Raw genomic sequence first — 16,016 nt, 5'->3', positions numbered from 1 at the left:
TTTCTTTGACTACGCACCTCCTGATTGGCAGCCACATCAGACATCAAAATGAAATGTAATCAGCATTGTCTGGTCTGGGATTCACAGCTTTTTTTAGGAACCCATTGATCTGAGCTGCACTCCAAATTAAATCCACAATACATATTCAGATGTGAAGACTGGTAGCCAAAGAAATTTTTGCTAAACCCAAACATCGCTCTAGCATACCCCCCCCCCCCCCCGTCTTGATCCTCCAGGGCAAAAATAAATTTGTACCAACCTAAAGGAGGATCTACTGAAGTAGGGCAGAAAAATGTCCTGCTCAGAACTCCACCCATCTCCCACCCCCAATTATTTTACGTGCATCTATATCTACAAAAAAATCTACGTCTACCCTATCATCACTATTTGCTACCCACAAAATGCTAAGCAGAGAGATTGTCCCAGAAATTTAAACAACAGTCTTCAGAAAGTAGCTTCGTTTGTATGCCTGTTGGATTTTCCCCCGCTGGCCAACTGCAGCGTAATCACATTCCTCCTCTTCACCTCCTCATTTTCTGGCAGCTAAAACACTCTCTGTCCTGGGGCACCAGCAAGTGCATCAAGTTCACAGGCCCTCTCGTCGATGTACAGGAAGGAGTTGGTGTGGTCTCTATTTGAATGAATGCTGAAAGGGTCCAGCTCATTTCTAATCATTCCCCATTCGGGCTGGGGGTGACTGTCTTCAGAAGCTATGTGCAGCCCTTCTCAATCTGCCATGCTATCGAAGTTGTGGAACCTGCGGTCTCTGTTAACTTAAATCCTTCCCCATTTATTTTTTGCCAATATCTTTTCTATTCTATGTTATTCAGCTCAGCAACCAGCCTTCATTACAGAGTACTAGGCTTTAGATGTTTCAGAAAGAGCAGAGAGGGAGGCAAAAGAGGTGTGAGCGTGGCATTGCTAATTAGAGATCGTGTCACGGCTGCAGTAAAGGAGAATGTCATGCAGGGATTGTCTACTGAGCCATTCTGGGTGCAGGTCAGAAACAAGGAAGGGGCAATAACCTTACTGGGTGGTTCTATAGAGCCCCCAATAGTAACAGGGATATTGAGGAGCGGATAGGAAGGCAGATTTTGGAATTGTGCAATAATAATGATTGTTGTCACTAGACTACAGATCTACCGAGACTGCATAAAGTGCACAAAACAATGCAGGCATTACAATAGATAATAATCAAGACAATAGGCACAGTAGAGGGCAGTAAGTTGGTGTCAGACCAGGCTCTGGGTATTGAAGAGTCTGATGGCTTGGGGGAAGAAACTGTTACATAGTCTGGTCGTAAGAGCCCGAATGCTTCAGTGCCTTTTCCCAGATGGCAGGAGGGAGAAGAGTTTGTATGAGGGGTGCGTGGGGTCCTTCATAATGCTGTTTGCTTTGTGGATACAACGTGTAGTGTAAATGCCTAGAGTGAGGGGTTTAGATGGAATTGCGTTTGTTAGGTCTGTTCAGGAAGGTTTCTTGACGCAATATGTAGATAAGCCTACAAGAGGAGATGCTGTATTTGATCTAGTATTGGGAAATGAACCTGGTCAGGTGTCAGGTCTCTCAGAGGGAGAGCATTTTGAAGATAGTGATCACAATTCTATCTCCTTTACCATAGCATTGGAGAGGGATAGGAACAACCAAGTTAGGGGAACGTTTAATTGGAGTAAGGGGAAATATGAGGCTATCAGGCAGGAACTTGGAAGCATAAATTGGAAACAGATGTTCTCAGGGAAATGTAAAGAAGAAATGTGAAAAACATTCTGGGCATATTTGTGTGGGGTTCTGAGTAGGTACGTCCAATGAAACCTGGAAAGGATAGTAGGGTACAGGAACCGTGGTGTACAAAGGCGGTTGTAAATCAGGTCAAGAAGAAAAGAAGAGCTTATGAAAGGTTAAAAAAAGCTAGATAATGATAGGATCTAGAAGATTATAAGGCGGGTAGGAAGGAGCTTAAGAATGAAATTAGGCGGGCCAGTAGGGGACATGAGAAGGCCTTGGTGGACAGGATTAAGGAAAACCCCAAGGCATTCTACAAGTATGTGAAGAGCAAGAGGATAAGATGTGAGAGAATAGGATCAATCAAGTGTGACAGTGGAAAACTGTTATGGAATCGGAGGAAATAGCAGAGATACTTAATGAACACTTTGCTTCGGTATTCACTACGGAAAAGGAGCTTGGCGATTGTAGTGATGACTTGCAGTGATGACTAGTTTAAACCCCGCTGTGCAGCATGAACAAACCTTCCCACCAGGATAGTAGTCGAGAGCATGTAGATATTAAGGTAAGGATGTGCTAGAGCTTTTGGAAAGCATCAAGTTGGATAATTCACCTGGACCGGACAGGATGTACCCCAGGCTACTGTGGGAAACGAGGGAGAAGATTGCTGAGCCTCCAGCGATGATCTTTGCATCATCAATGACGATGGGAGAGGTTCCAGAGGTTTGGAGGTTTGCAGATGTTGTTCACTTATTCAACAAAGGGAGTAGAGATAGCCCAGGAAATTATAGGCCAGTGAGTCTTACTTCAGTGGTTGGTAAGTTGATGGAGAAGATCCTGAGAGGCAGGATTTATGAACATTTGGAGAGGCATAATATGATTAGGAATAGTCAGCATGGCTTTGTGAAAGACAGGTCGTGGTTTACGAGCCTGATTTAATTTTTTGAGGATATGACTAAAGACATTGATGAAGGTAGAGCCATAGATGTAGTGTATATGGATTGTAGCAAGGCATTTAATAAGGTACCCAATGCGAGGCTTATTGAGAAAGTAAGGAGGCATGGGATTCAATGGGACCTTGCTTTGTGGATCCAGAACTGGCTTGCTCATAGAATGCAAGGAGTGGCTGAGATGTTGACGTTCTTCAAATTTCCTGTCAATGAATGCCTGTTAAGGTTGTTGACCAACAAATACAGCTTTCTTAATCTTGACAACACAAAATGCTGGTGGAACACAGCAGGCCAGGCAGCATTCTTGTAAGCGGAACAAGTGCTACACCTGCCCTTACACTTCCTCCCTCACCACCATTCAGGGCCCCAGACAGTCCTTCCAGGTGAGGCGACACTTCACCTGTGAGTCGGCTGGTATGGTATAATGCGTCCGGTGCTCCCGGTGTGGCCTTTTATGTATTGGTGAGACCCGACGCAGACTGGGAGACTATTTCGCTGAACACCTACACTCGGTCCGGCAGAGAAAGCAGGATCTCCCAGTGGCCACACATTTTAATTCCACATCCCAATCCCATTCTGATATGTCTATCCATGGCCTCCTCTACTGTCAAGATGAATCCACACTCAGGTTGGAGGAACAACACCTTATATACCGGCTGGGTAGCCTCCAACCTGATGGCATGAACATTGACTTCTCTAACTTCCGTTAATGCCCTTCTTCCCCTTCTTATCCCATCCCTGACATATTTAGTTGTTTGTTTTTGTTTCTCTCTCTATGCCCATCACTCTGCCTTTTCTCCATCTCCCTCTGGTGTTCCCCCCTCCCCCTTTCTTTCTCCTGAGGCTTCCCGTCCCAAGATCCTTTCCCTTCTCCAGCTCTGTATCACTTTCGCCAATCACCTTTCCAGCTCTTAGCTTCACACCACCCCCTCCGGTCTTCTCCTATCATTCCACATTATCATTTCCCCCCACTACTTTCAAATCTCTTAGTACCTTTCCTTTCAGTTTCCTTTCTCGGCCCGAAACATCGATAGTGCTTCTTCCTATTGATGCTGCCTGGCCTGCTCTGTTCCACCAACATTTTGTGTGTGTTGTTTGAATTTCCAGCATCTGCAGATTCTTAATCTTGACATCAGTTATTCTGTCTTGAATAATGAAGAGAGGATCGGAGTGATGATGGTGCTGAACTGCAACTCCTTTGCTTGCATCTTCAGAAACAACTCTTTAATATCATTATTTTTCCCTTTCCGAGTTCTTTTGAAGACCCTGACCTGGAGTTAACGCTGACTACGGTTCTTTGTGGGATTGGGACCCACATTCGGAGTTTTACAACCAGTCGTTGTTGTTCGGCACGCCAAGTGCTCGGTCTAGACGTCTGCCTCAGTTTTGGAGGCCTAGGATCTCGGGGCTCTGGAGACGGGTGGATCGAAGGTCGGTGTCACGGCAGGATACCCGTGTCGTTTCGGGGGAGTCGGGATATCTATGGCTGTGTGCCCGGATCTTTGGACACAGAGCTCTAAAAAAGAGCAATGTAATGGACTTTTAACATCGTATACATGCGAGTTTTTTGTTATGTCTCCCCACTCACTGTAAAAATGGAGACACCGCTTTCTCCCTTACTAGGGAGAGAGAGAGCCTGTGGTATGTCGAATACCGGGTGAAACGTGAAGTCTTTGGGGTAACCGCAAGTCTCTGTCTTTACTGTTGCTTTGCTCACACTAGAGTGCTCGGTAGTGGGTGTCGATGCTTTTTTTGCCGGTGGGGGAGTGGTATTGTTGCTTTCTGCCGCTTACGTGCGGGAGGGAGGGGAGTGGGGGGGACTTTGGGGTTCTAACATGTGACTGTCATTCATTCTTTGAGGCATTCCTCTTTTCGTGAATGGCTGTGAAGAAAAAGCATTTCAGGATGTATATTGTATGCATTTCTCTGACATTAAATGTACCTTTGAACAGAAATAACAAATACAGGTGATTTCAAGAAATACTGCATGTTAAGCATATTTCATGGTGACTTTCATGATCTGCAGCCCAAAATCCATAAGATAGTCTTCACGAAGCAAAATCGTTGATGTCTGGTGCTATTGGCCCTTTCATTTCAACAAACATATCCCCATCTACCATCTGGGTGATGGATATTGCCATCGGCTCTTTACAATCTTCACAAATCTGTGAATAAAAGGATGCCATCTATATTAATCCAGTGTAATAATATCATTTGGATTTGGATTGTCAATATTTGAAAATAAATGCAATAAAGTGGTATTCAAATGATGTTTCTCAAATTTAATTGGTCTTTTAAGACATCATTTAATATGCATTCACATAGGATCTGAATAAATATTTTCTATGTGTTCTCAGGTTACAGGATTTCAATGAAATGTAAGGATATGGACATCAGAATTAAAAGCAATCCCTCTCAGAAACCCATAATGTTTGCTGAAAATTTCCGGTTCTCTTTGACCCTGTCATGTGACTTTCAATAACTGATATCGATTCAGAACAGTCAATTTGCAAATCTTCACGTTCATGATTGGTTTAGGGTGTTGGTGGGACACTGAAATAACTAAACCACTTCCCTCTAAGTTCAGTATAAATTCAATAACTTTGGTGTTATCACAGAAGAAACAACGATGAATCCTTCACTGTACAATCCACTTGTTTTGTTAATTGTCGTCTTCCTAGCTCCAGCGTGTAAGTAGCAAAATAAGAAATACTTAAATACTTTCCATTCATGAAAGCATTTATTTTAATTATATTTAATTTATGCTGCACATTATAAGCATGGTTTATGGTAAGTACTGTACACTTACTGTTTTAGCTACATTAATATTAATCTTCTATATATGCCAATAGATGTCTACTTCATTGTTTTTCCTTGTAATTTTATTTCTAATTTGCAGAAGACAACTATATAAAATGTGGTTACAAAATTTCAATGAGCAACAAGTCAAGCAGCATCTATGGAGGGAAGGAAATTGTAGAAGTGTCAGCTTATTGTTTCTCCAGCCTGAGGCATCTGCTGTTTCTTATGTCTCCTTGTATACTATCAATTTTTCCTGCAAATCTACTTCATAATATTTAATTTTATCTAATTACTATTATCTTGAGGATTAATGAGAAGCTGTTGAATTTAATTTTGCAGTTATGTAGGGTACTGGTCAGACCACACTTGGAGTACTGTGCTCAATGCTGGTCGCCTCACTACAGGGAGGACGTGGAAACCATAGAGAAGGTGCAGAGGAGATTTACAAGGGTGTTGCTTGGATTGGGGAGCATGCCTTTTGAGAATAGGTTGAGTGAACTTGGCCTTTTCTCCTTGGAGCAACAGCGGATGATAAGTGACCTGATCGAGGTGTACAAGATAATGAGAAGCATTGATTGTGTAGATCTTCAGAGGCTGAAATAGCTAGCAGGAGAGGGCATAGTTTTAAGGTGCTTGGAAGTAGATGCAGAGGAGATGTCAGGGGTAAATTTTATACGCAGAAAGTGGTGAGTACGTAGAATGGGCTGCTGGCGGCGGTGGTGAAGGCAGAAACGATAGTGCCTTTTAAGAGACTCCTGGACGGCTACATAGATCTTAGAAAAATAGAGGGCTATGGGTGAAGCCTAGGTAGTTCCAAGGTAAGGACATACTTAGCACAGCTTTGTGGGCCAAAGGGCCTGTATTGTGCTGTAGGTTTTCTATGTTTCTATGGCTCTCATCAGCTCACTGCCATTATTGTTCCCCGATTATTCCCACCTCCATCCAGTCACTGCCTCACTTCCCCTTTAAAGGAGCGATATCTTTCTTCATTGTTTGGCATTCCCAGTAGTTGCCCATGGACCATCCTGCACCCCCTGGGCCAGACGGTTCCACGTATTCCTTGGCCACTTTGCTTCTACCAACATGTGTATATCTTTAGTGTGCATCTGGTGAACCTCTCCCTGAAATACCTCCACAATAATTCCCACACTATGCGAAATAGAAATGACGGGTACCAGCTAAACAGCACTTACTTAAAACCACAGAGTATGTACTCCGCAATCTGCCATTTTGAGTACCTGAACTCATGAGATCTGTTGTATGCCTTCACATCACACTCGTAAAACATGTACTCTGAAATGCAGCTCCCCGATCGAATGAGTTTCCACATCCCCACTCTGGTGTCGTGAAACATCGGTAACCACCCTTCACAACTGGTGGCTTTGTCTCACCAAATTAACTCGCAAAGTTTTGTCTCTTACATAAACAAACATGCACACACACACACACCACATTTATACCTACCAGTTCAGCTCTCTGTGTTCGTGTTCCCGTGTACCACCAACCCGAACAGATCCAAGTTTAAATGCTATTTCATAAAATACTCACCCACTTAGTCTGCTAAAATCGCTGGCCACACGATGGGTCAGGAAGGTATCCCACTCCTGACACCAAATGTTGTTGCGTGAACGAAATCGCTGGAGAAAATTACTGGTAGATACAAAGCAGCTTCCTTATTCGACAAAACAAGGTGCAGCAGGCATCATTCGGAGATGCTTTTGGTCGAAATATCTCCAGGCCTAACATGGGGCTCAATATTTTATGTGCTCAGCATCAAGGGACAACTCTAAATTTACAATGTATGGACAATACTTCCTTTGAAACTACACACAAACTTCACAGCTCCCGATTTGCATGCACACGACAGACATCTGGTTTGAATGAATTTTTATCAACATTGTCTAGTCTGGGGTTCATGACTTTTATGAGCCCATTGTTCAGAGATGCTCTCCAAATTAAATCCACAAAGCATATTCAGATACGGACACTTGTAACCAAAGTCATCTGTTAAATGTAAATGTGCTAATCCCCAAGTTCGTTCTAACACTTTCAACACATCATCTATACCCGGGATGCTTTTGGGTTTCTCTCCCTCTACTATTGATGCTCCCCTCACCCGAATCTCTTCCATTTCCTGTACATCTACACTCACCCCATCTTCCCTCTGCCATAAGAGTCCCTCTTGTCCTTGCCTACTCGCCCATCAGCCTCTGCATCCAACACATTATCCTCCGCAATGTACACCATCTGTAAAGGAAACCTACCACTAATCATATCTTTACCTCCGCCCACCCCCCGCTTTCTACAGCGATCGATCCAGTGCCATATTGGGCTGAGTCCATTACTCTCTGCACCTTCTTACACTCTTGTACAATCAAATTGCTGTGCAAGGCCATGGTACAACTACTCTAGGGTTATCCCTGTCAACGGTAATTAGAGATGGCTAATAATTGCTGGCGTTGTCAGTGATGTTCACATCCTGTGTGTGAATAAACGTGCAAATGAAATAAAATGTCAGTATCTTCTATATATTGCAGATCCTGGAGCGAAAATTATTGGAGGGCATGAAGTCAAACCGCATGCAAGACCTTATATGGCATCTCTCCAAAAACGTGTCAGGGAAAATTATACTTTTTCCTATTGCGGAGGTGCTTTGATCAGACCAAACTGGATACTAACTGCAGCACACTGTGAAAAGTAAGCCATGTGGTGTATGAATAAAAAATATTTTGTGATTAACATACAAGTGCTTAGCTCCCAATCTTAGCTTGTATAAAATAATTCCTTTTGCACCGTTGTCACATTTTCTTTAATATGTGTATCACCGTATTATTGGCATTTATTTTTATTAGCAAGTGTCAGTTTGAATGGTCAGATATATACTCAGTGGCCACATTATTAGGTACCTCCTGTAGCTAAAAAAAGTGGCCACTGAATGTCTGTTCATGGTCTTCTCCTGCTGTAGCCCGTCTACTTCAAGGTTTGACATACTGTGAGTTTAGAGATGCTCTTCTGAACACCACTGTTGTAACGCGTGGTTATTTGAGTTACTGTCGACTTCCTGTCTGCTTGAACCAGTCTGGTCATTCTCATCTTCCCTTTCTCATCAACAAAGTGTTTTTGCTATGGAACTTCTACTCACTGGATGCTTTTTCTTCTTTATCACACCATTCTCTGTAAAAGCTAGAGAATGTTTTACCTGAAAATCCCAGGAGACCAGCAGATACTCAAACCATCCCGTCTGGCACCAACAACCATTCCACAGTCAAACTCACTTAGATCACATTTCTTACCCATTCTGATATTTAGTCTGAACAACAACTGAATCTCTTGACCAAGTCTGCAAGGAGTGATTTACAATGAGCTTGTCTGATGAACACTTTGAAACAATTTCAATCAGGAGTATAGTCTTGGCCCTTGCTTGGACACTGATTGGCTTTTGGAATTTGCACATTAACTACCAAATATAATGTTGCTGAATTGTATACTTTCATGAAGTTTACTATTTGATTGCTTGCTTCCTGATGAATTTCTGTAAACTATTTTTAAGCAAAGTGTAATTAATTATCTTTATTTTCGATTGGTAACAGAACAATTGGATCAGGCCAGGATCTTCTAGCAGTTCTTGGAGCACATTTTCATTTGAAGTATGAGAAAGGTCAACAAAGACTGCGCATCATCAGACAGATTCCCTTTACAAAATTCAACAATCTGACCATGAAAGATGATATCATGCTGCTGCAAGTATGAATTTTTTCTCGTTCTTGCACAGTTTAAAATCTTTAATTTGCTTATTAGCAATGTTTACTTTACTGAACAACAACTGTTGAATGGCTTTTGTGACTTGGATGAGAATTATTGATTGTGGAGAATATTAGTATTGGCAATGATCCCTCCCATCCGTCCAACAGTCTCCTTGATTCCCTTCTGTCAGGCAGGCGGTTCGATAGAAATACGACAAGAACTGTGAGGATGAGAAACAGCTTCTTCCCCGAGGCTGTAACATGACTCAACTCCCTGCCACCACCCAGGTCTCATCAGTTATGAAGCGCCAGTAGCTCGTACTCTTTACTTTTTAACTGTGCAACTTATTATTTGTTAATTTAATTGTGGTCATATTACTTCATGTGTTATGTGTATGAGGTACAGTATATATACTGTGTTGTGACCTTGGTCAGGAGGAAGGTTGTTTTGTTTGGCTGAATACATGTGTACGATTGAATGACAATAAATTGAATTTGAACTTGAACTGTCTAAGCCTGGGCAATATCACAGTTAACCTTGTCCTTGGCATATAAAGGGTTAGTAAGTTAATTGGTCACATGGGGATAATCGTGTGGCTGGGTTCATTGGGCTGGAAGGGCCTGTTGTGTCTTTAAACTAAATTAAATATAAACTTTAATTAAAAGTGTGACAGCTGCTAAGTCTGACTTACTGGAGTTTCATCATTAACAAAGGAAGAGTTAGAGTGAAGAACCTTCACAGTAGGATCTGTGCTTTATGATCATCATCCACACCACAACTTTCTTGACAAATTATCGATTCCATCATATGAAATATAATTGATAGTTAATTTTATTGGTCACTTTTAATTGAGTCTCTGTCCCTTTGATCATCTGAAAAATAAGAAAGAATTCTGGAAAATAAAATATATAAGCTAACAACTCTCTTCAGGATTGAAGAGATCATTCAAGATATCCTCCACTTTTAGGATCACAAATGCATGAATTCAGTGTTTTTGTGTCAACAGCTTGAGACTGATGCAAAAATCAACCAGTATGTGAATGTGCTCAACCTTCCCAAAGGAGGAATCACCGACATGAAATCTGGAACAAGGTGCACCGTGGCAGGATGGGGAAAAACTAAAATAAAAAATTACTCTCACACACTTCAAGAGGTGGAGGTCGAGGTAATTGATCACAAAAACTGCAAAAGCGCTTATCGAACTAAAATAACCCAGGACATGATCTGCGTTGGTGACAGGAAAGGCAGAAGGAATGCATGTAAGGTGAGTATGCTGTGTAGTGACGTGATCAGCAACATTTCTATAAATCTACTGGATTAAGTATAAAAATCCCAGTGATTCACTGGTGCCTTCTACAGATTGAAACTTTCCACCCTTCCTCAGTGATATTGTGACTGACTCTTACCTGCTTTCTGAAGGGCTACTCAGTTGCATTAAAAAGTCTTCAGAATGTCATCCAGCATTACCTTAGGGAAGCCAAGGGAAACTAGATTAGGCCATAAATGCTACACTCACAGGCAATGTCCACATCCCCAGGTGGATTAAAAAAATAATAATCAGATAAGAAAATGAGTATGTGCTGATTATGGAGGAACCATTTTCTTGCATTTTCAAGAATCTCATATCTAGGACCTGAATTTAGATGTCAACATAACTGACTATGATTTCTCTACCAATAAACTTTGTCTACCATCAGTGTGATGATGAAATGAGCAGATGCAAGATAACAGAGTCAATCCAGAGAAATGTAACGTATTGACATGTCTAAAATGTAAAAAGAATTTATTCTAAATTGTGTCAATTTGAAAATAAGGATCATGCTAGATCTAGTGCTCTGTCTGATCCTAACGTCCAGTTGGGACAGAGTGGATCAGTCTGTCTGACACTCTGTACCCATGAGGTGCCCTGTGAGACAGGCCAGGCTCGGGACACTGAGCAGAATCAGGAATTGGATCCTGAGGATTTGCCTCCCTGAATATCCTGACAGCCTTCAACAGTTCACAGTGATAAATGCCAGAGATGATTAAAAACGACACAAGTATATTTAATAAAAGTTGTTTAAAGACAACTGAACATAATAGCAAATAATTAAAAAGGTTAAAGTAAAGTAAATTTAATAGAGCACTTCCCGTTATTTAGTTATTTCACAAACCAGTGGGTCCATTCAGTGAAGGAGGTTACTGTTCTTGTGTCAGCTGGTCTTGCTTAAAAGCAGGGGGTCAGGTACAAGGTGAATCTGGCCAGATGCACGAGTTGGGTTCAGTGGAGAGTCGAGTGGCAGAGTGGAGGGACAGCTACACCAGCATTTGACATCTGTTTCATTCTGAACTTCCACATTCCACCAGAATTTGAAGTCAAACTGAAGTACAGATTGCAGATGGCTGACGATTTTCTACACAATGGCTAATTTAGGAATAAACTCAATCCAGGCCATGGGAAACATTCCATGAAAAGACTCTTTGTGAGTCCAGTTACCTACATTTGCTCCTAAAGTAAACTCACACTTCCTCGGTACAGCTGGGCACGGATAATGAACTGTGATGTGATGTCAAACTGACAGTTTGCATTCTGTCACTTTACCTAATTCTGCTCAATTGTCACCTTCATCTTTTTCTCTCTCTTCCAGGGTGATTCAGGCGGCCCTTTGATATGCGACAAAATGTATACTGGGATCGTGTCCTTTGGGAAAAAAGGATGTCCAGATCCCCAAACGCCTGGGGTGTACACTTTACTAACAAAGAAATACATTGATTGGATTCGGGATACAATTGGTTGACCGCTGAAGAATGCTGAAGAGCTGTACTGAGTTATCACAATCCTGCTTCACTCTGCTTTACTTACACTGATGCTCAGTTAATTGGCCTAGAGGGCCGGCTTGCCTCTATCCTTACCTTTTCTGTTTTGCATAAAATGTTACTGCAAAGTGCAATAAAAAACAATAATTATCAAATTCCTTGCCTTGTGAAATCCCTGTCCACTGATGTAAGTTATGAAAGTGAACTGAACCACATGTATCTCAACTCCCCAAGTGTTTCACAGAATGGTATAAAAAGTCTAAGAAACTTTGCAATTCCCATTTCCAACCCCAGTTGTAGGTTGCACACTTTGAAGGCAGCCACTGCAGGGAAGCTGCATGTTGAATGAAATCAAATTGGGACAGTTAACATGATTGAGAGTTGAAGAACTGTGGGAGGGAGGGAATCAGGAAGAGAGTGGGCCACTCTAAAACAGTGGTCAGAAAGATAACTGAGGAACTGAGATGCAGAAAGAGTGATTGAGCAATAGATGAGTTTCAGGGTGAGACGTAATTGGGAAATCAGAGTGAAAGACACAGGACATGGTGATTTGGGCACTATAGGGAAAGTCGTATCAAAGAACCAAAGTCTAAAAATGAACTATAATCTTTATTCATCAGTATATATTTTGAATTAGCACAACACAAAAAAATTCATGAATTTCTGCCTTGAGGTGCTTTTTGAACATTGAATAAGCTGTAAATATCTTATTTGCGGAACCTAATTACTGGATTTCACGATTCTATAATGACAAACCAATCCATGCTGAATTGTACAATGATAATTCAAATTCATTTATCTGGCTCTATTTTTGTCAGGAGGAAATTGCACTCATTTCTTGCTAACTCACCTATAATATTCATAATCCTGTTAACATCTGACAGTCAGACTGTTCATTTCATTGGATTTGGATTGGTTTATTGTTGTCAAATGTACTGAGGTGCAGTGAAAAGCTTGTACTGCATACTGTTCATACAGATCAAATCATTACACACGGCATTGCGATAGAACATGGTAAAGCAAGAACAGAGTGCAGAATAAAGTGAAACAATTACAGGGAAAGTACAGTGTAGGTGAAGATAGAAGGTGCAAGATCGTAACAAAGTGAACTGTGAGGTCAAGAGTCTGTCTCCTTGTACTAGAGAAACATTTAATAGCCTTATAACGTCAGGGTAGAAAATGTCCTTGATCCTGGTGCTACATGCTATCAGCCTTATTAAACCTCTGCCTGATGGGAACTTTAATTATGCTGGCTGGTTTACTGAGGTAGTGAGAAGTATGGAGAGTTCATGGAGGAGAGTCTAGTTGCTGTGGTAGAGTCATAGAGAAGTACAGCACAGAAACAAGGCCTTTGGCTGATCTAGTCCATGCAGAAACCATTTAAGCTACCTAGTCCCACTGACCTGAAATGTGATCATTGTCCTCCTTACCCCAAATATCCATGTACTTATCCAATCTTCTCTGAAACGTTGAAATGGAGCTCTCATGCACCACTGATGCTGACAGCTCATTCCACACAAGTGTTCCCTTGCATTTCTTGTTCTCCATGAGCACCTCATGTGTTCCTACTTGCCTATACCTGCTATGCACCTCCTTTTATTCTCAAAACCAGGGCCTCAACATCTCTTGAAAACCAAGGTTCCCTACACTTATTATCCTTACATTTTATTCTGACAGGCACAGACAAGCTTTTTTAACTCTCAATTTTGTTTTTGAAGGCCTCTCACTTTCCAAATACACCTTTGCCTGAAAACAGCCTGACCCAATCCACACTCACCACAACATTTCTGATTCCATCAAAATTGGCCTTTTTCTAATTTAGATTCTCAGCCTGTGCACTAGACCTATCTTTTAGCATATTTACTTAGAAATGTGGTCACTGGATTCAAAGTGTTCCCCTACAGAACCTTTTGTCACCTGCCCTGTCTCATCCCTGATAGCAGATTCAGCATTCTACACTCTCTCATTGGCACTTCTATGTACTGATGGAGGGAACTTTTCAGAGCACGTTTGACAAACTCTATCCAATCTCGTCATTTTACAGTATGTGATTACCAGTCACTATCTGGAAAGCTAAAATCACCTACTATAAAAACCTTATGTTTCTTGCAACAGTCTGTGATCTCTTTACAAATTTGTTCCTCTAAATCCCTCAGATTGTTGGGTGATCTGTAATATAGCCATTAATGTGCTCATACCTTTCTTATTTCTCAGTTCCACCCATAAGGGATCACTAGTTGAGTTCTGCAGTTTGTCCTGATGGACCACTGTCGTGACATTTTCCCTGACCAATAACACCACCCCTCCTCCTTTCATCCCTCCTGCTCCCTCACATCTAAAACAACAGAACCCCGTAATATTGAGAAGCCAGTCCTGCCTCTCCTACAACCAAGTATCACTAATGTCTACAACAGCATAATTCCATGTGTTGATCCAGGCCCTGAACTCATCCACCTTTCCTATGATACTTCTTGCATTGAAATATACACAGCTCAGGACACTGGTCACACCCTGCTCAATCTTTGATTTCTGACTCTGTCTGAGGTCTTACCGATATCTGCATCCACAACCTCTCCACTAACTATTCTGGCACTCTGGTTCCCGTCCCCTGCAACTCTGGTTTAAACCCCACTGTGCAGCGTCAACAAACCTTTCCACTAGGATATTAGTCACCCTTCAGTTCAGGTGTAAACCATCCCTTCTGTACAGGTCCCACCCTCCCTGGAAGAGAGCCCAATGATCCAAAAACCTTATGCCATCCCTCCTGCACCAACTCCTTAGCCACATGTTAAACTGGATAATCTTCCTAGTTCTGGCCTCGCTAGCACGTGGCACAGGTAATAATCCTGAGATCACAGCCCTGGAGATCCTGCCCTTTAAATTGGCACCTAGCTCCCGATGCAGAACTTCATCAATTGTCTTACTCATGTCATTGGTACCTACGTGGACCATGACCTCTGGCTGGTCACACTCCCGTTTAAGAATGTGGAGGACTTGATCTGAGATTGAATTGAGGAAAAGATTGTTGTCATGACAGCATGTTACTAAGCTCTCAGCCTCCTTCCTGTATCCAAGTTCATCATCAATTGAGATAGGGACCACCATGGTGGAGGTAGAGCAGAACCTGGCCACAGAGTTTGAGTGTACGGGGATCTGAGGACCCTGTGCAAGTAGGGGGCTGAGGACACAGCCTTGTGAAATGAGAATAATCATGATGAAGGTGTTGAGCCTATCCTACTGGTTCCAGTTTGTTGGTCGGAAAGTCCAGGATCCAGATGCAAAGGGAGATGCTGAGTCCCAGATCAAGGAGTTTGGAGATGAGTTTGCTTGGATTTATAGCATTGAAGATGGAGCTGTAAACAATAAATAATGTCAAACTTAGTTGTATTTACTGTTCAGATTCTCCAGGAGATGGCATTCGCCAGAGTCACTTTTCAGAAGTCGTGAATGGCAGCATCAAGTTTGTCTGGGAGGCTGGAGTTAATGTCTAGTATAACTAACCTCTCAAAGCACTTCCTGACTCTGGATGTCGGAGTCATCAGGCAACAGCTCATCCAGACAGAAGGGCATCCAGCTGCAGCTCCTAACCAATCGCGTTAGGGAACTGGAGCAGGAACCGGATGACCTCCGGATCATTCGGGAGAATGAGGAGTTTATTGATAGTAGTTTCAGGGAGGTAGCTATGCCAAAGGAGCAGTGCACAGGTAATTGGGTTACAGTCAGGCGAGGGAAGGGGAAAGGGCAGGCAGAGCAGGGTTCCCCTGTGGCCATTCCCCTCAACAACAAATATACCGATTTGGATACTGTTGGGGGGTGGATAACTTACCTGGGACAAGCTGTGGCAGCCGGATCTCTGGCACTGAGTCTGGTTCTGCAGTGCAGAAGGGAGGGTGGAAGAAGAGGAGAGCTGTAGTGATAGGGGACTCGATATTTAGAGGTACAGACAGGAGGTTCTGTGGTCGTGACTGAGACTCCTGGATGGTTTGCTGCCTCCTGGGTGCC

The 16,016-nt window shown here is 42.3% G+C and overlaps 1 protein-coding gene across 1 annotated transcript; it reads left to right on the top strand.

The window, feature by feature from the left end:
• Positions 1-5,295: 5,295 nt before the first annotated feature.
• LOC140737781 (granzyme K-like) lies at positions 5,296-12,169 on the top strand. Its single transcript, XM_073064417.1, has 5 exons — positions 5,296-5,362; positions 8,012-8,171; positions 9,065-9,218; positions 10,225-10,482; positions 11,846-12,169. The coding sequence occupies exons 1-5, from the start codon at positions 5,302-5,304 to the stop codon at positions 11,993-11,995; spliced, it is 783 nt and encodes a 260-aa protein (XP_072920518.1). The 5' UTR covers positions 5,296-5,301; the 3' UTR covers positions 11,996-12,169.
• The last annotated feature ends 3,847 nt before the right edge of the window (positions 12,170-16,016 follow it).

This window comes from Hemitrygon akajei, chromosome 13 (assembly GCF_048418815.1).
Source record: "Hemitrygon akajei chromosome 13, sHemAka1.3, whole genome shotgun sequence".
Classification (NCBI taxonomy): Eukaryota; Metazoa; Chordata; class Chondrichthyes; order Myliobatiformes; family Dasyatidae; genus Hemitrygon; species Hemitrygon akajei.
Note: the sequence above shows the minus strand (reverse complement) of the source record. Positions and strands in the feature narration are given on the sequence as shown.